Source organism: Mustela erminea, chromosome 13, assembly GCF_009829155.1.
Source record: "Mustela erminea isolate mMusErm1 chromosome 13, mMusErm1.Pri, whole genome shotgun sequence".
NCBI lineage: Eukaryota > Metazoa > Chordata > Mammalia > Carnivora > Mustelidae > Mustela > Mustela erminea.
Window position 1 is genome coordinate 14087243 of NC_045626.1, and position 27627 is coordinate 14114869.

The window sequence follows — 27627 nt, forward strand, 5'->3', positions numbered from 1 at the left end:
GAATACTGCTTAGATGGATTAATAAACTTGTCCCATGGTTAAAAAGTTAATAATGAATCACCCAGGATTTTATCCCAAGTTGTCTGTCTCCATACTCTGGAGTGTTTAACTCCAGGCATGTTTTCTGCCTGACTAGGATGATGAGGAACTTAGGCATATTTCCTTCCCAAAATAGAAATGGGGAGTTAATGTTTGCTGCCCTCCTACTGAAATACTTGCTTTCTTGTCCTATAGGGGAAGATTACTTCATTATTCTTATTACAACTCTCATGTGGGGAAATCCTCTTTTATTTTTTGTTTCCTGAGTGGCATGCTACCACTCTCAATGCATATACTTTGCAGTGGGAAAACTTGGGAGCAGGAGAAGGAGGTTAGGAAAAATCAATTTCTGGGGAATAAGTTGCCTTTTAGCTATATGCCTAATTAAGAGAAATTTGCTAAATCTTGAGCAACATGTTGTATTATATTTTTTATTATTTATATCAGCAAATAACAAATTACTCATTTAGTGAGCAAGGCTAAATAAAATTGAGAAGATCTGAGCCAAAATATGGTAAAAATAATGAAATGTAATTCTAATTAAAAATGTGAAGTTTCATCGCTTCTAGGTCTTTTGGCTAAGATCAAGTGTAAAAAATGCAAAGTTTCAGGGGTACCTTGGTAGCTCATTTGGTTAGGCCCCTGACTCTTGATGTTCACTCAAGTCATGATCTTGGAGTTGTGGGATCAACCCCCGTGTTATAGGGCTCTGCGTTTAGCCAGGAATCTGCTTGTCCCTCTCCCCTCTGGCCCTCCTTCCCAGCACCACCCCCTCAACTCCTCCGCATACATGCACACACTTGTGCACGCGTGCTCACTCGCTCGCTCGCTCTGTCTCTCAAATAAGTAAGATATTTTTTAGGAAACGTGAAGTTTCAAATTTCTTACAAAAATTATTAGGATAAGTATAGCCCATTTAAGAGGTCACAGAAACAATAAATTCTATAAATGACAGTAGAATTGGTACTTCTAAACTCATGTACATTGTGTTTGTTGTACTGACACAGCCCTGCTTTGTTTCACTGCAGCCTCTTCCTTTGTCCTACCACTGCTGAGTCCGACAAGTCTCTTTGAGCGACTGTTCAGCATCCTTCTTTCCTCCATGTCAGCCTACCTGCTGCTAAGCACAGGGTATGAACTGTTTTTAAATTTTAATTTTTAGTAGCAAGCTTTAAATGATCTTGACATTTCTCTTTGAATATTTTACCTCTGGAGATGAAAAATGTATAAATCTTGGGGAATAAATTATACATATTTTCTGCTTCATAGGAACTATATATAAGTTGATCGTAAATCCTCTGCTTTCTTTTTCATATGCTCATAGTATTGCCTGTTGTCTTTGTCTTTCTGTTTATTTCCTGAAGATGCTGAAATGTCATTTCACTACCATGTTAAAAGTTCTGACTGATTATGGAGAAATTTGAAGTCTCAAACAATGAGTTAGGAGAGCTGTAGCATTGTTACATTCCTTTCCTGAACTTCAAATTATACCTTGATTTGTTCATTCTTATTTGAATATACCTTTTATTTTTACTCTTACATATATTTGGTCCAAATATTCTTTAGATTCAGAAACTTTCAGAATATTTTCTCTGAAGTTAAAGAATCCCATTTTATTTAAGATTTAAATTTTCTTGCAAAACAAAAACTGGCAGCTTGCTTTGGGGTAGATCCTGAAGGGATCTAGTGAGTGAAGCAGTGATACAATCTCCCTACCTGCTTTGAAGAAAAGCATTCTTTACTTTGAATTTTATTTCATCATTATTTAAATGCTTATGAGGTGAGAAATGTGTATGTTTTAACAACATTGTATAGAAAAGACAAATCCGATTACCACCACTCAAAGATAGCTCAAAATTTGGCCCAAATAAAGGATCTTAATCCCAACTAGACTAAACCTGGGGATTGACCGTTGTGCTATCAATAGATTATTCCCAGTTTAGATGATTTTGGGTCCAAGACTTAGGTTCATTCTTTGAGAAACTTAGTTGGCCTAATTTAGAATTAGAGGGATGTTCTAAAAAAATCTTTTCATAATAGGCCCTAACATCCTAAGTGAACTAGGCCCCAGGAGTTCTTGTCCCTAGATAAGAGATGGTCCAGTAGTGTATAAAACCTTCTCCTACCAAAGCTCCCCACACCTTCTGCCTTGTTTTCTCCCTGCATAACCAGATCTGACGCACAGATGTGAAGACGTAATAGAACATGGAAACATGAAAAGCAACATGGAAATTTTCACCAGTTACCTAATAAGATTTTAAGAGGTGCTTGGTTTGAGACTTAGAATTTTGAACTTTCAGATAAAACCTGAAGTCTCTCAGCATATTCTTACTCAAGAGTGATAAACATAATGAGGCTTTTAAACTGTTCACTCTTGGGGTGCCTGCATGGCTCAGTTGGTTACGTGTCCAACTCTTGACCTCGGCCCCGTCTTAATCTCAGTGTTGTGAGTTCAAGCCCTGTGTTGGGTTCCATGAAACCTACTTAAAAACAAAAACAAAACTGTTCACTCTTTCCCCCTTTATTGGTGAAATTTCAGGATAATTTACAATCAGAATCCATCAAACTATATATGAATTAGTTTTTAGTCTAGATGAGAAGGCAAAAGACAAAATAATTTCTATTGTAACTTACCATTTTGGGGTGACATGAGTTTCTTTAAGATATCTTACCTAGAGATTGCCAAAAAGTATGTATTTGAGAGGGTCCAGAAATATCTGCCAAATTCTACAGTCACTTAATAATCAGTAAGCCCTTTTCTTTCTTGAGCCTTCACATTCTAAAGCAGCAAACAAATTTGAAGGAATGTGTAGAAGATTTAAGAAATACAAATCTAGGAATGGATCTGGTTTCCTGGATTAGAAAGGAAGGAAGGAAAGAAGAACAGATGATTAAAGTTGAATTTTGAGTGAAAAAATATTTTGGAATGTATAATGAGTTAGTCATGTAACTTACATTGGGGATAAATATGATAGTATTTTAAATCATCAGTTTCATAGTCATAAAGATACCAAAACATATTATCAGAAGCACATTTAATTTATTTTAGGAAAATCTGAAAAGCAAAAATTCATGTATAAAAACAGAACAATAATGATGAGTATAACCTTATTAGTGAATGTATTAAGAAATATATTATTCAACATCAGAAAGTGTATTTACCTTTGCAGAAAAATGCAACAGAAATAGCTTGAAACAGCACAGTCTAACATTTTCAATTAGCACAGTTTTCAATTTAAAATCAGTTTTGCAAAACTTATAGCCCACCTGATTGTTCTACATAACTATTTTGGACAATCCAGAGGATTCTCTATGTAAATTAGTGAATTGTCAGATTATAAGATATTGGAAGAAATGCAGTTTTATTACTTTACAGAAAATACAGTAATAATCCTAAATTCTAACAATGTATCCTTGATTTAATGAATAAAGAAGATTCATTTTAATCAGCATTTCATTATTTTTATGCAAATGGAGGCTATTGAAATGCTTGAAAGTAGTTCTCTTAAGTTTGTTAAACATTTCTTGCCAAAATTGTATTTATATTATCCGTTTGCTTAACAAACTATAATACAAAGCTAAATGCCTTTTCTGCCCTGCTGAATTTGCACAGAGACCAAACTAGGAGATCCTAATTTTGTAAGGTTTTACTATGTACACTGTGAACCTGTGATGACATTTTATTGGTATTTCAGTTTATTAATTCAAATATGCAGACTTTATACAAGATATTGTCTAAAGAAATAAAGTCCCATAGGAAGATTGTCTTTATCACATTTATTCATCCACATTTTAACAAATGAAAATGATTATAGTTTATAGTTTCTGAAAGGAAATGAATCTGTAGCACCATTTGTAGAACTATGAAATTTGTGTTTTCATATATTAGGAAAGAATTCTTTCATATATAATTGCAAATATTTTTTAAAATCTTGGTCCTCTTTTGCTTAGAGTACACACCTTCTTCATTCAATTAATCAACAGTTGTTTTTTCTTTCCCATCTCCAGTGTCCTGAACACTAGACTGATACCCCAGGTGTCTAATAGAGTTGTAAGCTGCTATAAAGTAAGGACTTTATTTTACAGTGTTAGGCACTTACAGAATGCAACAGTTAAGTTATTGTGACTTAATTAGGCTGGGAATTGTAAGATATAAAGAATGGCTAGGGAAAGAATTTGAGGAGGGCCGCTGAATTTGTGCCATCAGGGACTCCTGTGGAAGTTGAACTAAATTTTAAAGAATGGCTAAGATACAGGAATTCTACGTCAACATTTGTTTTTCAATTATTTTTTAAAAAACCATTATAAATGTAGTATTGATCACATTTTGGAAAGTATGGATAAAGGGGAAAATCACCTATTAACCCTACACATCCTGCTGATATTCTGATGTATTTCTTCTATTCTTACCTCTGTTTGTCTTTTTTTAACATAGTATTAATCATACCATATACTTACTATTTTATCTTTTTTTTCTACATAATATTATTTTAAGATTTATTCATTTCTTTATTTGAGAGAGAGAGAGAGAGTGAGGGGGGCAGGGACAGCAGGAAAGGGAGAGAGTCATAAGCAGACTCCACACTGAGCACAGAGCCCAACTTCACAACCTTGAGATCACGACCTGAGTCAAATCAGGAGTCGGATGTTTCACCAACTATGCTACCCAGATGCCCCATACCTAACATCATTTTAGAAGCATTTTCCCAGGTGGTTCATAGGCTTCCTAACCATCATTTTAATAGATATTTAATATTCTGTGATGTGGATGAACCTTAATTTATTTAGCCATTCCTCTATTTTTGGTCATTTTATTTATTTACATTTTTTTTTAAAGATTTTATTTATTTATTTGACAGAGAGAAATTACAAGTACACTGAGAGGCAGGCAGAGAGAGAGAGAGAAGGAAGCAGGCTCCCTGCTGAGCAGAGAGCCCGATGCGGGACTCGATCCCAGGATCCTGAGATCATGACCTGAGCCGAAGGCAGCGGCTTAACCCACTGAGCCACCCAGGCGCCCCTTTATTTACATTTTTTTATAATATTTTGAGTTACGTTTTCGTGCCAAGCTTTCTATATAGTTTCTATTACTTCCTTTGTTCATTTCTCATATGTTAGTATAGGTGGTCATAGAGTATGAGTTTATTTTTTATTTATTTTTTTTACTTCTGTCTTCAGAACAGTGCCAGTTTGTAATATCACCAGCAACTGCTGAGGGGTCCTATCCTTCACAGTATTTAGTATTTTCATTTTTAAATAAGAACATCAGTGGCTGTTTTAATAGGTCAAAAATGGTACAGCTTTGTATACATTTTCTGCATCTGTTTGACTAATGATACTTTTTCATGTATATATTGTCTGTTCATATATTTGGGTATTCTACATTTTATATACCAGGTGATTTGTGTATGCTTTCTGAATCCAAATACTTCCTTCTCCCTGGTCTTCAGTTTTTATTTTTATGATCAGTGATAGAATTTAAAGCATTTTGCTTATTTTGTCGTCTCATGTCTGGGAAGTAGCACCGAATGGAACAGAGTTCAATAGGTGAAATAGTTGAGGAACACCTGGCTGGCTCAGTGGGTTAAGCATCTGCCTTCGCTCTGGTCATGATCCCAGAGTCCTGGGATCAACTCCTGCATCTGGCTCCTTGCTGGGCAGGGAGCCCACAGCTCCCTCTGCTTGTGCTCTGTCTCTGTTTCTCTCTCTCTCAAATAAATAAATAAAATCTTTAAAAAAAAAAAAAGGGTGAAAAAGTTGAGAGAAATAGTGTTGTTTTGGTTTGGTTTGGTTAGTTTGATTTTGTTTAGTAACTCCCGCTTAAGTAACTGACTCAGCGAATCCTTACTAGCTAGGCCTGCAGTGGTGACAAGACTGACTCAGCCAAAGCCTTTCCAGATTGGCGAGACAGGCATGCCCGTGAACATGTGATTAAAATGGTGGTTGAAGAACTGTAACAGGGTATTTGAGGGATAACAAAGGTGACACATTTATCCCTAGGTAGGCTGGAAGAGGATTAGAAAAGACTTCTGTCACTGTCTTAGCTCATGAACATTTCTCCTTTGTCCATATTACAATCACCATTAAACTAGCCAAGAGATGTACCATACGTTATTTAATCACTCCCTAGCTTGTTTCCTGACTTTGTTTTTGTTTTTCCCTTCTGTAGACAGTATTACAACAAATATCTTCATATGAGGAGAATTCTAGTGCCCATAGTGGATTATCGTCTCAGGGTAAATTCCTAGGAGTAACATCACTGGATTATGTTACATGAATATTTTTGAGATTCTTGATGTAGGGTCCGATTGCCTTCCAGAAATTGTTTATTCCTATGTAGAGAGTATGAGAGTTAGTTTTCATTATACTCTTGTTGACATTATTGTTGTTTACTGGATAAATGTGATAAGTGAATGTCTTATCTTCTATTGTTTTAGTTTCCATATCAGTTATCAGTAAGGGCAAACATATTTTCATGTGTTTATTGGTTCTTTTTTTTTTTCTTTCTTAGAGATTCCATATCACACCCTTTTTTTTTTTTTTTTTAACTTGGAACATTAGTCTTGCTCTTCTGGGTATATTAATGATTTTAACTCAGGCATTGTCTTTTTACCTCCATCTTAATGTTTTCTTTCCTTTTTTGTGTATTTACCTTATGAGTGATTTCTAAATATCTCAACTATTTTAAAAATTTAAATGATCTCAGGATTTAATAAATTTCAAAAAAAGATGGTGTTGGAGTTGATATTTAAATGTTCCTTTCCTTTCCCACTTTCTTCTTCTGGAGAGCCTAGAAAATTTAAACTTTGTGATATTGTGACTTTGAAGTATTATCAAGGTTGTTTTAATTTTGCATAAATTTGCATTTTTACTTGTTTAATGTTTTTTTCTTTTTTTTTTTTTTTCACCTCCTACTGCCACCCGAAATCCCCTTGTCCCTTAGGTATGAAGCTCTCTTTCCATTAGTATTGTCATGCTTAATGTTCGTGTGGATACAGGTGGAACAAGAAACCCTGCGGCAACCCAGTGTTTCCTATAAACAGAAGGTAGCTTGTCAAAATCATTGTTGCGTTTATTTGAGAATATTAAAATATTCTCTATTCTGTACAAAAGTTGCCATGTTATTTCATCAAAAACTATGCACCATTTAAAACAGTCGTAATTAAGTTAATGATTAATAATCAAGTTAAGCAGTTTTTAAGAAAATTGTTCATTTACAATAGAAAAGCATGATTTTATACTTTTATAGGCATTAAATAGGTTGGGTTATTCTTAGAAATTATTTGAGAATCCCTGATGTACAAAAACATCAATGTAGATGAAGGATTGGAGGAGAAAGAATGCTCTTTATCATATTTTCCTCTGTTTTCATATCTCATTTTTCTTTCCCTCAATTTATTGTAGTCACAAGAATATTTATGTTGTCACAAGTCAGTGCATGAATTTGATCCTAAGGCGACATTTATATTTGCAGTGTTGTTTTTCTCTTTCTAGTGGTCCTACTCCAAATTGCTTTTTCTGCCACCCTAGTGATCGTGGCCTCAGTCCAAATCTTAGGCCGTTTATTCAACGGAGTACACTTTGAATTGGCTAAAAGCCAGCTAAATTTTAAGGACACATTTATCATACTGAGCTATGGAGTTAAATTGATGTCTCTTGCCTTTATTTTAGAACTGAAGGTAATTATAAACCATTGGTGGTAGCATATTTACAGTTATACTGAGGTCAGATAAAATGAATATTGCAGAAAAACACCTTCATAGTTGGTCCATTGATCCGTCCATAACCGGTTCCAGTTGAGCTTACAGAGTAATTGGTCATTCAAAATAATTAATTTCAATAATGAGGAAACTGTATTGAAGTATATTAAATAATTACTGGTTTTTAACATTAAGCCCCAGAATATTAAAAACAGTACATGAAAACAGTTTTGTTCAGATTCTAGTAAATGGTCAGACTGTCCTTAATAGTAAATATTAAATATTTTAATATTAAATAAGTAATAAATCTAAAAATGAGAGTCAGTGTCATTTTTAAAATTCTGTTTTTTAACAGAAAGCAGGTATTTCTTTTTATAGAAAGGAGTTTTAAAGCATCCAAAGAACTTAGTGGAAAATTACATGGTTAGTGGAGGGAGGGGAAAGGTTCCCCATGAGTTTTTCTGTTTGGGGGAGAAGGGGATTAAGTGAAAGTGCATCCTTCTTGTTGAAATTGAGTGACTGAAATTGAATGGCTCAGTCTTTGGACATCTGCCTTCGGCTCAGGTCATAATCCCAGGGTCCTGGGATCAAGCCCAGCTTCGGGCTCCCTGCTCAGTGGGGAGCTGCTTCTCCCTCTCCCACTCTACCACCTTGGGTTCCCTCTGTCACTGTTTCTCTCTCTGTCAAATAATAAATAAAATATTTTTTTAAAAATTGAGTGACTTTCTATTTTACCAAAAAAAGGAATATTTTGCATTTGTATATAGAGAAAATAACTAACAGAAGAAGAAAGAAACAAATATTTGATTTTATCATGTTTTTTTAATATGATACTGTAGCTGGGTTTTAGAATATCAGGACACTGAGAAAACAGGACTTAAAGAGTTCTATAGGGATTTAAAAGTGAAGCATTTATACAGGATAAGGAAAAGCCCGATTCTTCCTTTTATTACCCATTCAGCAATACTACAGCTCTGTTTTAGCACATTATTAGCAATGTATTCTAACTTTTAGCAGATTGAATTAAGATGTAATTAAACTATAGGAACAGCTTTATTGTTATAGTTTTGTCAGTGCAGGATAACTTTCCAGCTATTGTACCAGACTGGAAGTTTGCCTTTGAGGGTAGGAGTAAGCGAACTGTCCTATGTGCTCATGTATTTCTTACTGTCTCATAGGTCACCAGCCTCCAGTTCACCTGCAGTCCTGATATTACCCAGTTTCGACAGCTCTATCTGGATGACGTCCGCAGGGCCTTTTTCCTTGTATCCTTTGTTTGGACTTCTAAGGTGCTGTAACCTGCCGTGTAGTGGAGTAAGGCGGTACTTCCGCTGCTCACGCCCACTTGGGGGCCATTTAACTCCCTCTCAGCCATAATTTTCTCATACGATCCACATCTTTAAAAAATGTTGAAACTGCAGAAAAGCATGCAGAATGATATAACAAGCAAATGTACATGTGTATATTCCTGCCATCTAAGAGATCAACAATTACTAATTTGTCACACGTGTCACACATTTTTAAAAAGTTAGAACATTACCGCTAAAGCTAAAGTTTTGTTTTGTTTTTTTTCAATTCCCGACTCCATTCTAATTTCCCCTCATCCAGATGAAACCACTTTTTGGTTTGTGCTTTCTATGTGTGTTTTATACTGTGTTCATGCTCTATGGCCTCTACCTCACAAGGTTTTTGAATCACATCAGAGGCAACATTGCATGGAAATTGTTAGCGTTAGAAGTTTGAAAGACAATACGGCAGAATAAAGTCACATTTGGGAAGGCTGGCTGACTGGCTTCAAGAAGTTTGGGGGCAGGTATTATTTCCTTTGACCTTACTGTGGCGCTGTCCTTCTTCCTCTTGCCTCTGGCCTCGGTTTTGCTCTCTCTCTGCGGACTCCTTGTACTCACGCTCGACCAATCCACGCTTCTTCCCTTGTACCTTCCCTTGAACCCTGCCTCCTCCTGAAGTATAATTTCATTTTGTCTTTGTTTACTACCAAGCTCCTTAAAAGAAAAATCTGTAGTTGCTGCTCTCCACTACGTACTGTACCCCTAAGCCTTGAGCAGTGCCTGGCACACGGTAGCTCTGTGAATACGTGCCCCTGTCCCTGCCGAGGCTGTGCCGTCAGTGGTCTGCAGGGGCTCCCTGACCGCACAGTCCGGGCATCGATTTCACTTGACCACTTACAACATTCAACTCTGTTGACTTCTCTTCCTTTTCCGTTTCCCTCCAGGACATGTTCCAGGTTCTCCTCTTAGCTTTTATCTCATCTCTCTTCTCCTTCATTAGAACATACTCTTTCTTTGTCTGATCCTGAAAGATGTTCTTCTCCAAGCTCTACCCTTAACCTTCTCCCCTTACCCTGCCTAGACGCTGTCACCCTCTCCTGTAGCTTTGACTGACACCTCCATGCAGACAACTCTGAGATTTACTTCTCCAGCTTTGACCTCTCTTGACCTCACGAGCCATATGTCTAATATCCTGCTGAGCATCACCAAATGTATGTCCCAAACTGACTAACAGCCACCCACCCCTCTCCAAAGTCTCTCTGACAGGCCTCATCTTATTGAATGGCCTCACCATATTCCCAGTCACCCAGGCCGTCAAACTTGTCATATTTAACTACTTCTTATCCAGTTCTGAGGTCCCACCGTCTCCCCTCCTTCTCTGTCTCTGCTCCCAGTGTGCATCAGTTCAGACCTTCCTTGGCCCTGCCATGAACTACTGAAATAGCTTTCCAATCGTGTTTCCTGCCTGTAATTACTTACCTCCCTGATTTGAATATCTCACTGTCACTTGTGTTTCTTGTATCGGTCATCTAAAGTGTTTCTGGCTTTTCGTTGTCTCCACAGTAAAATTCAAGGCTTTTTATTGATATGCTACCAATCTGTGTTCCTGCTTTATCTTCCGTTGTATCTTCCAGTAAACCCTAAGCTTCTATCATACCTCTCAGTGTTTCTTCACTATGTCTTTTATTTTCCCCATTTACCTTAAAGTGCCTCTCATATACTTCTGTGTATCCGCATAATCCTATCCTCATAATCCGTGTGAGCACTGAGACTATTTTATTCATATTTATGTTCTTAGTGTCTAATTTTGCCTCTGACATATACTAGACAATAAATGTTGGTTGGTTGGTTAGTTGATTGGTTGAGTGACTAGATCCTTGAATACATGTGAGGTTCAAGTGACCAACTCAGATGCCACCTTTTCACTGAAAGTTGTCATAATTCATACATCCTCATCAGTGTTTCTTTACCACTTTTGTGTGTATGTGTCTAATAATAAAATAGCTGACATTTATTGAGTCCTGTCAACGGGCCAGCCAGTATTTTCTAGTGCTTTCCTAGCAGTTAGTTCTTAAGACACCAACAGGATTAGTATTTACCTTTTACTACTGCACTAAAACAAACATAAGATTAAAAAGTGTCCAAAAGATGTCTGACATTTGCTCGTGTCTCATTCTCCATTGAATTATTTGAGAACATGGTCTCTTATTTTTCTCTGAGCCTTCCAAAGAACTAGCAATTTCACATGTGTTGGGCACACAGCAAGTATGTATGAGCTGAAACAGTATTTCTCCTGAAAATATCTATCTCATGCACTAGGTCTCTGTTCTTGTGAGAAAATCATCAGTGGCCAGCTCCAGATACAATACTCTGATTTGCTTTTGCTAGAGAAGAGGAAAATGGCCTCCCAAAGACACTTGTGACAAGGATAACCTCTCATGCCTCCGGTTCTTAGCACATTCCCTCTTCAGTCTGGTTCTTTCAAAATGCATTCACAAGGAGGTATAATGGAACATTCACTTGCAACAGTTTATGCCCACATGTGCAGGGTAAAAATCAAGTTACCCTCATGGTAGAATAGATCTAAATGAAGGAGAAATTTGTATGAATTCTGACTTGTTTTGGCATTTCCTTAACTGTATTTAGGTTTTCTTCTTAGTGACAGCATTTTTTGGAACTGGGAACATAGCTTCTATTAACAGGTAATTTTAAATGAAAAGAGCATATTTATAATGAAAGATAATACAAGTTAGGATTTTGCTCCGTACCGTGGTTTTTTGTACTGAAGGGTATTTTGGAGATTGGTATGTTACTGGTGCATAGAGATCTACCTCATTCATTTTAGTGGTTTCCTGATATTCTTGATACAATATATGCTTGTGTTTTAATAAGAGTAGTTTCAGAAAGTTAGTTTAAGCATCCTTTTTAGTAGAACATTCTTTTAAAGTTACAATGTGAATTCTAAAATCTTTTTTCTTTATGTTGGTTCCTTAGCTTTGATCTTGCCTCTGTCTATTGCTTTCTGACCGTGTTTAGTCCTTTTATGATGGGAGCCCTGATGATGTGGAAGGTTAGTTTTCTTATTTTCCTGTTTTCTTAAGATATTGATTATCAATTCATCGTGACATTAAGATTATGTAACATTATATGACTTTAAGACTATGAAGTCATTGTGACAGAGTGAAATAGCATAGAAAGAAGATACCTTCACAGACGATGCTGAATCGGAGTTGGGACCCCTTAGCTTTTACTCCAAAATACAGTTAACCTTTTTGCTTTATCCTTAAGCCCATTTAAATTCCAGAGTACAGATTCTGTGTAACTCCTGGGAAGTCCTATCACAGACGATTAAAGCCCGTGGGGAAGGGCAGTGCAGATCAGAACTGCAGTGCTCCCAAAGATTCTGTATGCTCCCCACGAGACTACCCACATGTTGTGATCTTTTCTCAAAATCCATGTACCTGGAATTAATTGACAGATTCCACAAATCCGTCACTGAGTGCTTACATCACTGCAGCAGCACCAGCTGGGTGCTGACCACACCGCGATAATGACAAATTTCTCAGCTTTGGAGGGTCAGACTCCTAGGGAACATAATTCACATGCTCCCCTTTCTTCTGTCTCATTCCCTCTGCCACAGTGCTTGGCACAGTTTATGGAGTTGGTATACATCTGGCCAAAATCTAATTACCTTCTGTCAGATCACATAAATACTAATTGTTAAAAGTATGTTTCTCTTAATTGGATTACTCTCCTTTTTTATTACTGTATTAATAATTAATAAATATGGGACTATATTTGAGATAGGACCTTTAAAGAGATACTTAAGGTAAAATTAAGGTTACCAAATGTAACCTTAGGAAATGTTAAAAAGATGTTTTTCTCATGTTCCAATTTCTATTGCGTTATTTTATTTTTTTATATTTACCTGTTGAGTTATTTTAAAACATGCATTATTTCTTGAACTTTCATTTATGTTTTTAAATGATAGTTGCTCTTTTTTTTACTTTCCTGGAGGCCATCGGCCTTTCGTTAAAAATAAGAAAAAAGTAAAGAAAAACAAAAGTTTAAAGTAGAATATTAGATCTTTATTCTCCAGCCTCATTCAGAGCTTTCCTGAAAAAATGCACTGGACGGCTCTTTTTGACTAATGTGGCCAGAAGTGAAGGTTCTCCCAAACTATTTTAGTCTATGTCCTTCACTTGAAGGAATCTTACAGGGTGCTGAACACCATTTCTTTTCCATATTTTTTCTTTTTTATTATACATCAAGTATATATATATATATATATATATTTTAATTGGTTATTAAAAGCAGTATCTCATAATATTAACAGCATTAGCTCTGGATTATGGGTTTTCAACCAGTATAAATTATGATATACTTTTCTCAATTTTTTAACAAATACTTTACAGTGAATATGAATTATATAATCAGAAATAAAGTTGCATTAAGATAAATGCACCAGGAGATCATGTTTATAGAGTTATAGTATCAAGTGACCAGATGGATTCAGGGATCTGTGAATCAAATTATCAAGCTCTATAATTTATCTGATTTGGGCATTTTGTGCCTCTCATACTCTCTCAGAAACATTTGAACATGGTCCTTAATTATTATAATGAGTTAGAACAAAAGTTTTTATTAGGTTTTATTTGGAATAAGTGTTGATATTTATCTTTTTATTCTCTATACAGTATTGATATAGATTTTTAAATCCGTTTCATCAGTATTCTATGTGACATCGATGTCATGGTTTTATTTCAGAGTTTGCTCTTCACTAATAGAGATAAAATTTATTTGAGAAGTTGAAATACTGCAGAAATAACATTTATTTTTAAGTTTTTCAAATGTTTCAGCTATCCATGGCATGTTTTTTTGTCCTTTTAAACAGATTTTAATCCCCTTTGTTCTTGTGATGTGTGCTTTTGAAGCAGTTCAGCTAACTACCCAGTTATCATCAAAAAGGTAAAGTGAATGTTTATGAAGTGTTGGACTTGCCCATGTTCAGGCAGTAAGAGTAGGTATGTGATTGCTACAGTGCTGTAACAAAGGTTGCTTATTACAAAAATGAGAGAAAAATGTTGTACCCTTATAGCCAGAGTTCAACTGTCATTAGAGGAAATTAGTTGATTAGAGCCCCAGCAGACAAATGTGCTTTCTCAAGAATAAAATGTTATTAAAATATTATTCAAGCCAGTGAAGAGCTTCCCTAGAAAACAGTAAAACATAAATGTTAAATTATAATTAATGACTTGTTGGTTATAGATATAACTGTGGTTACAAAACACAAGGGATATCATTCTGTTTTCTTTAGGGTTATTTCTTAAGTATGTATGAAATAAATGTACTAGCATCATTTCATTTTACTTTAAGTCAGCTGTTCTACATGTCAATAATTTACATTGCTTCTTAGTCTTATTTTTTACATATTTGACAAGTGGAATGGGAATTATTCTTTCTAAGTTTTGAGGAATTTCTGGAGCAGTCAGTCTTAAGCAATCACGACTCTCAAAGAGAAGCTATCAACTAAACTATTTGCTTTTTTTAACTAATAAAATTGTCTCATCAGCACAGGACTGATCAGTCTCTCTGAAAGACACTTGAGATAAATACGAAGCTTCTTAGCAGTTCCGTTATTCTTGAATCAAACTGGCATATTCAGTGCTGAAAGAAATAACTAATATTAGCATAAATTTGCATGTTCTTTTTGAGGAGTTTAAGCTAGAACTGGGTTTAGCATATTATTATGCATATGCCATAATAACAAGTATAATTTTAAAAGGTTTTCTTCCACTGTTTAAAAATTGTAGAAATTTCTTTCTAGTTTAATTTAGTATTTTGTAGGATATTTACATAAATTTTTACAGTGAAAACATTTATACCTTGTCAGTATCACATAAAAAATAGTTACTTAGATGCAATTAAAAACTGGTAAAACACGTACTTTCCTGCATCTCTGTTAGTGGGTACATTTTTTTTAGCAGGGATTTTAAGGGATTTTTTTTAGCAGGGATTTTAACTCAGAGGAACTGGTAACATGTGGAATGAGAAGTAGAGGTGTGTTAAGGATCTGCCTTCTGCTCAGGTCATGATCTTGGGGTCCTGGGGTCGGGCTCCCTGCTCAGTGGGGAGTCTGCTTTTCCCTCTCCTTCTGCCCACCCCCCCCCGCCACTTATTTTCTCTCTCTGTCAAATAAATAAAATCTTTAAAAAAATACTTTTGAAAAAAAATGATGCCTTTGGTTATAAATAATGAAAATCTGACCTATCCCCTCCTATCAGGGAGTTTCTTTCCCAAATGCCTCATCCAACAGATTTCAGATTATGTCTGAATGAACTCTGACGAGCACACATTCATTCTAACCTGGAAGGTGATTAGAGAGCAAGAAGTAGTAGTTTGGAATGGGTGTGGCAAACAGACAACCTCAAGGGCCTGTTAAGAGTTGAGAAAGGTATTTTGAGGCTAATCCACTTCACAGCTTGAGATGACCTGGAACTTCCTCACCTTTAGAAAGCAATAAAGCACAGGAGAGCTGAGGAACAGCTGAGAAAGAGAAGGTTTTAGGACTACAGAAGTATTTGACAATCAACCATATAAGGAGACCTAAAAGGGATAATTCTCTGTTCTATATTTGATTACATACTCAAATATACAAGAGAGCCATGGATAAACAGTAGTGATTGAAAAAAAGAATTGGGGGAGGTCAAATTGTCAGTAGTGTGATCTAGCAACCAAAAAGCTTCTCATGACCTGTACTAACTGAAACGAATATAAGATGTTTTGACAATGTCATTTAAAATATACTATTCTGTTTTACTAGATGTTTTGATCTTCAGGATAGTATGCTTCCATATTTAGGAATTCAAATTTGAATCAGAATTCTATCTATATTCAATTACTTTTATTGCAAGAGCATTTTCTAGGGTAAACTATATTAAGCCAGCTTAATTTTTAAATTAATTTTATATGAAGTGAATATTGTAAAATTTTTTAACAAAGAGGGGTGCCTGTGTACTCAGTTATTAAGCGTCTGCCTTTGGCTCAGGTCATGATCGCCAGGGTCCTGGGATCGAGCCCTGCATCAGCGGGAAGGCTGCTTCTCCTCCCACTCCCCCTGCTTGTGTTCCCCCCTCTCTCTGTCACTCTCTGTCAAATAAATAAAATCTTTAAAAAATTTTCTTAACAAAGAAATTTGGGTTCATTTATCTAATTTTTGTCTATCTTAAAATCTATGAATTTTAGTTTGTGCTGGTATGATTTCTTTTGATGGTCATTATCTCCAGCAGGTCTAACTAATTTACCTGGGTCAGAGTATAGAGGGGTTTTTGTCAAGAAGATTTGCTTCTTCCATCATTAATGTGTCACTTACAGATTTTACCCTGGTGGTTTTAGCTTTCTCTGGTGTTATTTGGTGGTTTAGGAGCAATTTTGTAGTGTTCTATGGAACTCAAAGGTAGAAGTTCTCATATGTCTATAAGAAATGTCACAATGTGTAGTAGTAGCCAGTTTCATTTTTATTTTATGCTGATTACGTCTACCATTCATTTAGCATATAATGTTTTGAGTTTCTATTACAAACGGCCACTGTTCTAGCTGCTGGTAATACAGTGGTGAATAGAGCTTACCATCTACTCAGTGAGATGAATAAGAAATAAAACAGTTGCCATGAAATGTCAGATTGTGTTAAATGTCAGGAAGAAAAATAGATTGAAGGGGAGACATTTAAGCAGAGACTGAAATAAACACAGAGTGTACCATGAAACTAGACGAGAAAGCACTTTCAGGTAGAGGGTGTGGAGCATACACAGGGCATGAGGTGAGACTGGGTGTAGAGTGTTTGCAGAGCAGCAGGAGGGCCGCCCATTAGCAGAGTGTGCTAGCAGAATTGTAGGAAGGACAGTTGGAGAGATAGGCAGGGGCCAGATCATAGGAGGCCATTTTGGCCATAGTTTGGACTTCCGAATTTTTCCTAGTTGTGGCAAGAAGCAATTGGAAGGTCCCAAAGACTCCGTTGTCTGTTCTATGGCTAATACCCTTAGGAGGACGAGAGTAAAAGTAGGGAAGTGGTTGGAGGTGACTATTGGAGGTGAATGACCTTAGTGGGTTGGTGGAGGTGATAAGAGGCAACACTCATTATCATTTGTATAAAAACCCAGTAGCATGCATTTATTTCTTGAGTCAAGGAGTACTCATGGGACAGTCTCAAAAGATCTAGTTGCTCAGTAGCATGAAAACAAGAGATAAAATATCAGAACTAACCAGCTTTTAATAGAAATATTATTTCCAGAACAAGGAGAGCAATAACCCCATCCTCCGTCCATAGTGATTTGATCACCATAAATGTTAAACACTGTCACATTGATACCTTCCCGGCTGAACAACATATGAGTAAGCAAGGGAGACGAAGGACACATTCAGGAGGATGCCCAAGGCTTCCAGAGTAGATAGTGCCTTGGGGAGATAATGTGCATCATGGCTAGGAGAACAGGTTCTGAGGCCAGACTTGCCCAATATAAATGGTGTCTTTATAGGAAGAGATTGGAACCTCCCCACACACACAGAGGAGAGTCCATGTGAACACAAAGGAAGAACATGGCCATCTCCAAGCCAAGGAAAGAAGCCTCAGAATGAGAGCACCCTGCCAACACCTTGACCTCAGACTCAGCCTCCAAAACTACAAAAGAATACGTTGCTGTTCTTGAACTCCCCGGTCTGTGGTACTTTGTTATGACAGCCCAAGCAAACTAATACACATCCTATGAACTCTGAAAGGGCAGAGATTCTATCTTTCACTGTGTCTTTAATTTTATCTAAAGTTTTTGGTACAAGGAATGAAAAAGAAACTAGTATATATTAGGCACCTACCATATGCAGGCACTGTTTTAGATACTTTACGTAGATTACTTAATTTTCTTAACAGCGCTATGAAGCAGGTATTACTTTGCCCATTCTACAGATATGGAAACTGAGGTTAAGAAGATAGTAAGTACCCTAATCAGGTGTGTCTTACTTTGAAAGGGTTGCAGAACAGCATCTGTGTGCTACAAGAAAATGTGGTTTTAGAAAAACATCTAAGAATGTCAAACCAAACCTCAAAAAAGATACTTAAAAGTCTATTGCATTTAAATTGCATTTTTTTTGTTTCAAGTTTTTATTTAAATTCTAGTTAGTTAACATACAGTATAATACTGATTTCAGGAGTAGAATTTAGTGATTTATCTCTTACATAACATCCATTGGTCATCACAAGTGCCCTCCATTGGCCCTCCATTTGTTCTCTATCATAAGAGTCTCTTATGGTTGCCTTCCTCTCTTTCTTCCCCCAACCATGTTCATCTGTTTTGTTTCTTAAATTCCACATACAAGTGAAATCATATGCTATTTGTCTTTCTCTGACTTGTTTTGCTTAGTGTAATACACTCTAAGTCCATCCACATCATTGCAAATGGCAAGATTTCATTTTTTTTGATGACTGAGTAATAGTCCATTGTATGCACATATACCACATCTTCTTTAGCCATTCATCAGTCAGTGGACATCTGGGATTTTTCCATAATTTGGCTGTCGTTGATAATGCTGCTATAAACATTGGGGTGCATGTGTCTCTTCAAAACAGTATTTTGTGTCCTTTGAGGGTAGTTCTATTTTTCACTTATCGAGGAACCTCTATGTTGTTTTCCAGAGAAGCTGCACCAGTCTGCCTTCCACTAACAGTGTAAGAGGGTTTCCCCTTTCTCTGCATCCTCGCCAACATTTGTTGTTTCCTGTGTTAATTTTAGCCATTCTGACAGGTGTGAGGTGGTATATCATTGTAGTTTTGATTTGTTTTTTTTTAGGATTTTATTTATTTATTTATTTGACACACAGAGAGAGAGAGAGAGAGAGAGATCACAAGTAGGCAGAGAGGCAGGCAGAGAGAGAGGAGGAAGCAGGCTCCCCGCTGAGCAGAGAGCCTGATGCGGGGCTCCATCCCAGGACCCTGGGATCATGACCTGAGCCGAAGGCAGAGGCTTAACCCACTGAGCCACCCAGGCGCTCCGTAGTTTTGATTTTTATTTCCCTGATGATAAGTGATGTTGAGCCTCTTTTCATGTGTCTGTTAACCGTCTATCTGTCTTCTTGTCTTCTTGTCTATCTTGTCTTCTGCCTATTTCTTAACTAGATTATTTGTTTTTTGGGGGGTGTTGAGTTTGATAAGTTCTTTGTAGATTTTGGATACTAACTCTATCAGATATGTCATTTGCAAATATCTGCTCCCATTCCTAAGATTGCCTTTTAGTTTTGTTGATTGTTTCCTTCACTGTGCAAAAGCTTTTTATCTTTCTTTTTTTTTTCTTTCTTTCTTTCTTTTTTTTTTTTTGTGAGAGAGGAAGAGTGAAAAAGGGAGAGAAGGAGGGGGGGTGAAGGGCAAAGAAGAGGGAAAGAGAACATCTTCAGCAGGCTCCATACCCTGTGCAGAACCTGATGAGGGGCTTGATTTCACAACCCTGAGCTCATGACCTGAGCCAAAATCAAGAGTCAGACACTCAACCAACTGAGCCACTCAGGCACCCCAAGAAGCTTTTTATCTTGAAGACCCAGTAGTTCATTTTTGCTTTTGTTTCCCTTGCCTTTCATCATGTGTCTATTGCTATGGCCAATGTGAAAGCCTGTGTTTTCCTCTAGGATTTTGATGGATTCCTGTCTCACATTTAGGGCTTTCCATTCATTTTGAATTTACTTTTGTGTATGGTGTAAGAAAGTAGTCCAGGTTCATTCTTCTGCTTGTTGCTGTCTAGTTTTCCCAACACCATTGGTTGAGGAGACTGTCTTTTTTCCATTGGATGATATTCTTTCCTGCTTTGTCGAAGATTAGTTGACCATAGTGTTGTGGGTCCATTTCTGGATTTTTCTCTTCTGTTCCATTGATCTGTGTGTCTGTTTTGGTGCCAGTACCATCCTGTCTTAATCCCTGCAGCTTTGTAATAGAGCTGGAGTCTGGAATTGTGATGCTTCCAGCTTTGCTTCTCTTTTTCAAGACTGCTTTGGCTGTTTGGGGTCTTGTGGTTCCATACAAATTTTAGAATTGTTTGTTCTCGCTCTGAAAAATGCTGGGGGTATTTTGGTAGGGATTGCATTAAATGTGTAGATTGCTTTGTGTTTCTTTTTTTCTTCTTGTCTCAGAAGAACCAGAGCCATAGGGTGGAATTTTTATTTCACTGATTTTGATTCAAAGAAGTAAAATATTTTGTAATTGGGGCTGTGTAAGTTGGAGTAGATTCAGTAACTGGAACCATTAAAGCCCATGCTAGGCAGAGCTTTCACTGGGACTGTTACTTTGAGAATTGGTGCTTTGTTCAGAAGGCTTTACCGAATGACCATTGTGTTCTCCACATACTCTCAGTTTAACACACTTATTGTGTGTCTGTTATGTTAGACTTGTTTTAAATGATACATAACACTTCAATTAGATATGATAAGTCTGACTTGTGCTATATGTCTGTGTATGTGAACTACTGAGTGACATTTCTATATTTTAGACCTATAGTTTGAAAAACAATTATGTCTAAAAGAAGCCAAGGATGATTCCAGAACAAGCGTACTGACTTTAGACTAGTTGAAATGGAACTGTGTAATGCAGTTCAATGATTGATCACATGAGTTTTCCCTGGAGGAAGGACTTTGTTAGAACATTAAACTTGTAAATGAGATGAGAGAAATCTAAGCTTTCTTGCAGCTCTGTATTGTATATAGAAACTTTAAAAATCTGAGAATACTTTTCATTGTTGTTTTCTGTTTGGGCTTAAGAGGAAAGCACTAGATGACAAAAATGATCGCATTTTTCCCTTTTATTACCTAATTGTTATGATACTGTAGTGGGGGAGGGAAATTTGTCCATTTCTTCTGCAAATAAAAAAGCTAAGTTTCTGTATTACATATGAACATTAAGTTCTTCGTTGCCTTAAGGAAATCGAGTTGGCATGCTGTGACTTTTTTTTTTAAGTCTCAACCAAAATTTTACACCTTACATAAAAATTAACTTAAAAGAGACTGCAGATTCAAACTTTTAGGAAAAGCATAAGAAAAAATCTTTGAGGTTTGGGCTAGGAAAGAGTTAGACTTGACACAAAACCATGATCCGTGTAAGGAAAAATTGATAAGTGGGACTTAATCAAAATTAAAAGCTTTTGCTCTACAGAAAAGAAGTTTCTATTAAGAGAGTGAAAAGAGAAGCTACATAACGGCAGAGAATATTTACTTACGAACTATGTATCTGACCAAGGACTACTATCCAAAATATATAAAGAACTCTCAAAACTCAACAGTAAACACCAAACAGTTTAAAGAGAAAATGAGCAAAAGACTTGAGGGCGTATATAGATGGCAGTTGAAGCTGTTCAACATTGTTAATGGTGAAGGAAATGCATAGTAAAACCATGGTGAGATATCATTACACAGTGATCAGAATAGCTAAAAATCAAAAGTAGTGACATCAAATGCTGGTAGAGATGCAAAGAAATTGCTCTCATATATTGTAGAACATATATTACATAACTGCTCTGAAAAGAGTTTTCTTTTCTTTTCTTTTCTTTTTTTCTTTCAGGATTTTATTATTTGTCAGAGAGAGAGCACAAGCAGGGGAAGCAGCAGGCAGAAGGAGAAGCAGGCTCCCTGCTAAGCAAGGAGCCCGATGTGAGACACCATCTCAGGACCCTGGAATCATGACCTGAGCGGAAGGCAGGCATTTCATGGACTGAGCCACCCAGGCATCCCATAGAGTTTTAGTTTCTTACTAAGCCAAACTTGCAACTGCCATAAGATCCAACAGTTACACTCTGTGGCATTTTTCCTAGAGAAGTTAGAACTTATGTTTGCATAAAAAACTCTACTCAAGTGTTTATAGCAGCTTTATTTGTAATGTCTTTCAGTGTTTGAATGGTTAAGCAGACTGTGGTACATCCATAAATGGAGGACTACTCAGCAATAAAAAGGATCAAACTACTGATACATTGCAATTCTGTAGATGAATCTCAAGGGAATTATGCTGAGTGAAAAATACAATCCCAACAGGTTACAAGTGTTACGTAAATGATTCCACTTACACAACACTCAAAACGACAGAATTATAGGAATGGAGAACAGATTAGTGGGTTTCAGGGGTTAGGGGTTAGGCAGGAGGTCGTTGCAGGGAGGATAGATGTTGCTATAGAACAGTATCATGAGGGATGTTGTAACGGTGGAAACATTCTGTGTCTTGACAGTATCAGTGTCAATATCCTAGTTGTGATATTGTACTGTAGTTTTATAAGATATTACCTTGGAGGAAACTAGGCCAGGTGTACATGAGATCCCTCTCTATTGTTTCTTTTAATTGATGTGATTATCTCAAAATTAAAAGTTTCATTAAAAATCGTAATTCTGGGCACCTGGGTGGCTTAGTTGGGTTAAGGTCCGACACTTGATTTCAGCTCAGGTCATGATCTCAGGTTTGTGAGATCACGCCCTGCGTTGGGCTCTGAACTGAATATGAAACGTACTTAGGATTCTCTCTTTCCTTTTGCTCTTTTACCCACCCTTTCCTCCTCTCCCCCTCTCTCTCCAAAATAAATAAATAATAATAAATAAAAGGGGCACCTGGGTGGCTCAGTGGGTTAAAGCCTCTGCCTTTGGCTCAGGTCCTGATCCCAGGGTCCTGGGATTGAGCCCCACATTGGGCTCTCTGCTCAGCAGGGAGCCTGCTTCCTCCCCTCTCTACCTGCTTCTCTGCCTACTTGTGATCTCTGTCAAATAAATAAATTATTAAAAATAATAATAATAATTAATAAAAATCATAATTCACATCCTTTTCCTACCATTGAAATACATATTCAAAATGTTAAATAGCATCTTTGAATTCCAGACCATCACTGCGGGACAGTCGCCCAGTAGAATGTGAAAAGAGCCCTTCTCTAAAATAGTATTTTCAGAAGTAAAAATACTAATAGAAGATTATCTGATTATTCTCTTTTTTATTTTAATGTGCTTTAAAAATGTGCCTGTTCTAGTACATGTAAACTTTCTTTATTTTTTTCCCCAGGCTTTTTCTCATGGTTCTCATCATATCAGACATTATGGCTTTGGTAAGGCATTATTAGATATTCAGTATAAATAAGATTGAGAAAGTTAAGTGCTGATTTAATTTAATCAAGGGAAATCTGAATGCATTTCTGTGCATGAAATCTTTAGATATTAAGTTTTAAGTGCTGGCATAAATTACACATATAAATTACTTTCTTTTCATATGACTTATGCGAAAAGAGTGTTCTTCTGAAGGTGTCAAAAGTCTTACTTGATTTATTTGCATCTGTCATTTTATACCTAGTCTTCCATGGTGCATTGTGTCTGAAATGAGCCTTCCATAGCAAGTTCACAGAAAAAGCTAACTTTAGATTTAGGTAATACATCATTTTCCTACTTGAAATGTTGATTGTTCTAACCCTTCTCTAAGATTGAGAAAACGGAGGAAAGGAAGGAAGGAAAGAAGAAATAGAGCTTTTCTTTCTTTTTTTTTTTTTTAAGATTTTATTTATTTATTTGACAGAGAGAGAGAGATCCCAAATAGGCAGAGAGACAGACAGAGAGAGAGATGAGGAGAAGCAGGCTCCCTGCTGAGCAGAGAGCCCAACGCGGGACTCGATCCCAGGCCCCTGGGATCATGACCTGAGCCGAAGGCAGAGGCTCAACCCACTGAGCCACCCAGGCGCCCCTGAAATAGAGCTTTTCAAGTGGGAAGATGTTACCAAGTTAATGACTCTCCTAAGTGAGTTCTGAGTAAGGAGCACACAGGTGGGCCTCTTGTATGTAGTATATTAAGAAAAAGAACCTATTTTACACCTACAAGTTTGGGGGTTCTCAAAACTGCCCTCAGGCTTGATAATTCACTAGAAGGACACAACTCCTGGAAAACAATTATATTCACAGTTATGGTTTATTATAGGAAAGGATACAGATTAAAGTTATCCAAGGGAAGAGATTCTGAAGGCAGAGTCTAGGAAGGGTCCGGCTGTGGAACTCTGGCCCTGCCCTCCCCGTGGAGTCAGGACGGCATCACTCTTCCAGCATTCGTGTGTGATGCTCCCAGGGTGTGTTGCCAACGAGGCTCACAAGAGCTTTGGTGTCCGCTTTTTAATGGAGATCAATCACATTTTGTTCCCATGACTGACCTTTAACGTTCAGTCCTTCTAGGGGTGGAACTGATACCACATGGCCCAAAGCCCCCAATATAAATCATGTTATTAGACAGTCTAATGGCTAAGGCCCCCAGGCAAAATACTCCCATTAAGCATGACATTCCATGGGCCTAGAAATCATTCCAGGCAGCTGAAGGCAAAGGCCATATTTCTCTTTGGGTTAAGCTCGTTCTTCACTGTATAATATCCCATGCCAGAACAGATGAGAGACACCAATGGACTAACTTCCCAATCAGATTCTTAGTCACTTGGTTTAGGTGAGAGCATTTTTGTGTTCTGTTGAACTGGGTATTCGGTATGTATCTGAAATGGACAATACATAATAATGTTAGAAAAAATCAGCTCTCAGTTTTCCTCACAAAGTGGCAAATGAGTAAGACAGGTTAATAGAAAGGAATTTAAGTTCTCTGATTAATTTTATAAACAGTCAGATTGCAGTCTTTAGCTTACAAAGCCATTCGTGTCCTCGCTTCTGCTTACTTGACCAACATCGTCTCAAACCTTGTTCACTCCATACCAGGCTCCTTACCTCGCCCTGCCGCTCCCTCTGGACTCCTGACATTTATATATGTTCCTCCCTCTGTCGGGAACGTACTCTCCTCTGATCTCCTCAGACTCCTCTTTCATCTGACTCCTACTCTTTGCTTAGATCTGTAGACTTTTTACTGGGACAGCCTTCCCTTACCCTGCGTCTGGGTGATGTACCCCTTCCTTTGCGTTCCCATAATTGCCTGTCTTTGCCGGTGTTAACACTCCTCACACACACACACCAATAATTTGATTGAATTATTCACTAGATTATATAATTCCCAAAAGAGAGTTTATCTCAAGGACCTAACACAGTGATTAGCACATAGTAGGCTGTCAGTAGGTATTTGTTAATAAATGGACGATAAGGCTATTTTTCACTGAGGTCTTTGGTATTGTTATTGTCTTTTATTAAAATAGGTGGAGCCTGCAACTGATTTCAGGGCCTTGAGTTCAAGCCTCACGTTGGGCTTAGAGCTTACTTATAAAAATTAAGTTCATTATCTTTATTTCTAGCTATTCATAAATGTCATTTTTGTGTTCATTTGAGTGGTAATGCTATGTCTTGCTTTTAGGCCATTGCTCCTTTTAGTCCAAGCAGAAATTTCTGTAAAGAGCATATTCTTACGAATTCTAATCATATAGTAGTTATGAGAGGTCAAAAGTCTGAAACTCATAATCCTAAAATAACACTGTTTTTCATCTGAATCAAAATCCCTTTGTTTTTAATGGAGCTATATTTTGTTTTATTTTGCAGCATTTTTTCTTCTTGGTCAAGGATGATGGCAGCTGGCTTGATATTGGAACAAGGTGCTGTATATATTCACATTGAAATTCTTAAGAATACAGTGAAAAAAATAATAACTTGACATCTTAGTAGAAGGTACCAATTTTATTTTTGAGGTAAACATAACAAGTAGCAATTATTTTAAGCCTCTGGAAGTGAGACATGTCTCTCCATTTCTTAGCATTAACACATTAGCACGTGTTTTCTTGGGATGATGTGAGGATAGATGCTAGCTCCGGAGAGAATGACAGGACGGCGGGGAGGGGTAAGAGAAACTGTTTGAATCTGATCTGGGTTTTCAGAGTCTGTCCTCATAATCTCCCGGTCTTTCAGTGGCAGTATGAACTTTGTGTGGCAATTTAAATTGAGTGCAATCGTTATCTGCCTCTTAGAATCTTTAATATGAGAACATTTAACATGTGAGACCTTACAACAGTGTTCTAGTATAATCTGAACAAAACGTCAGTTTTTTCTTTATTATGATTTGAGTGTGAATGATTGCCATAATCTGTTAAATTTCCTCTCTGAGAGAAAGCAAGCAAAGTCGATCTTTTTGCCTTTTTTTGCTTTCAAATGCATTCGGAGGCAATACACACATTTTTATAGACAGATTTTATTTCATTTAGTCAACGTTTATTTAGTACTTGCGTAGCTGGGAAGTGCGTGGGTTTGGGTGGGATTGTGTTAGACATCCTCTCCTCTGCTCCTGCCTCTTTCTCATCTATAGACATGGTCCTGCTTTCTCATTTATAGATACATTTGCCTCCCTGCCTCATCTGATTTGAATCTCCTTCATTCCATATGTGCCAGGCACGTAAAAGGTGTCGATACGTCATTTTGTTGTCATTGCTCTGAAGCTTGAATGCTTAGGGAAAGTTTTGATGTCTCGTTCTCTCTCCAGCCCTCTGATCCCAAAGTGTCCAGACAAGATAGTGGGGGAGAGCTCTAGACCACAGGCACATGACACGGTCAGCGAGGGACTTAATCCCTCTCCCCGCCTCCCGCCCCCAGTCTCGTGCAGTCTGAATGGGTGACTCCACGTGGAGCACCGAGGACAGCAGCCGGCACCTAAGAAGTTTCCGTGAAGGCAGCTATTAGTATTGACGTTATTCCATGGTTCTGTCGTCTGTCCTTCGGGGTGTTTCTTGTGTTTCTCCTTACTCTCTCTGACATTTGATTAATTTTCTTTCATTTTAGACATACGCCAGGATTTTGTCTGGAATGTATTCTCATAAAATATAGTATTTTCGTGTGTGAGACTTTTAATTTTTATTCTTTTGAGACTTTTTATTTTTATGTGTAAAATAGAGAAAACAAAACTTAACATCTTACCTTTTTTTAAGTGTACAGTTCGGCAACAGTAAGTATATTCACTCTGTTGAGCGATCTCGCCATCACCGATCCCCAGAACTGGGAGCTAGGGTGAGCTTGACTGTGAAAGGGAATGTGGGAAGTTTTGGGGTGATGGAAATACTCTCTATCTTAACAGCGATGTGAGGGTATTTACATGATGTACCATGTGTCAGTACTCATCGAACTGGAAGCTTAAAGCCGTTCCATTTTCTTACATATAAATTATTCCTCAAAGATAACTCATAAGGAAAAACAGAATAAAAACTAATAGAAGAAAAAATAACTAAGTGTGAAGTGAGAAGGATAGAGTATAAGTAGGATCAGTTATCCTCTTTCCTAGCAGGGACTTCATAGATAATGTTTTATTGTTTATTTATTTGTTAATAGATAATGTTTTAAATTGATATATCAATGAATAGCAACATAAAGATACTAATTCATGGTAAGGAGGTAACCCCCAGAAGATCTAAAAAGAGAAGAGGCCAAAGCAGTTGTCTTGAGGAGTGGGGAAGGAGAAACAAGGATTCTCGGTTTTCATCGTAAATCTTCCTCCAGTACTGTATGTTTTTCGTACTGCATGTTTGACTCTGATAAAAATCAGAGGGAAAGGAAGAAAGGAAAGGAGAAATACGGGCAGTAATACATGGAACTCCCTCGCCTCTCCCCGAGAATTGATTGTCCTTTCATTTCACTCGGGAGTGTGAGGAGTGAGACCACAG

The 27627-nt window shown here is 37.1% G+C and overlaps 1 protein-coding gene and 1 long non-coding RNA gene across 10 annotated transcripts in view; both read left to right on the forward strand.

Annotated features, from left to right (window-relative positions):
• The window catches only part of PIGN (phosphatidylinositol glycan anchor biosynthesis class N), a 103039-nt gene that overhangs the window by 68599 nt on the left and 6813 nt on the right, over positions 1-27627 (forward strand). For 5 of the 9 annotated variants that reach the window (XM_032311611.1, XM_032311613.1, XM_032311615.1 and 2 more), the window contains 8 exons: positions 1068-1170; positions 6983-7085; positions 8918-9004; positions 11675-11730; positions 12023-12098; positions 13923-13996; positions 23088-23130; positions 25526-25578. In XM_032311611.1, the coding sequence (XP_032167502.1) occupies positions 1068-1170; positions 6983-7085; positions 8918-9004; positions 11675-11730; positions 12023-12098; positions 13923-13996; positions 23088-23130; positions 25526-25578 (595 nt within the window). Of the gene's footprint in view, positions 1-1067; positions 1171-6982; positions 7086-8917; positions 9005-11674; positions 11731-12022; positions 12099-13922; positions 13997-17562; positions 17742-23087; positions 23131-23498; positions 23537-23761; positions 23837-25525; positions 25579-27627 lie in introns of those variants that run through there. The other 4 variants (XR_004278361.1, XR_004278362.1, XM_032311616.1 and 1 more) reach the window with 4 other exon arrangements.
• On the forward strand, positions 25576-27330 carry LOC116572491. Its single transcript, XR_004278363.1, has 2 exons — positions 25576-25651; positions 25751-27330. It is a non-coding gene; the product is annotated as an uncharacterized LOC116572491 (long non-coding RNA).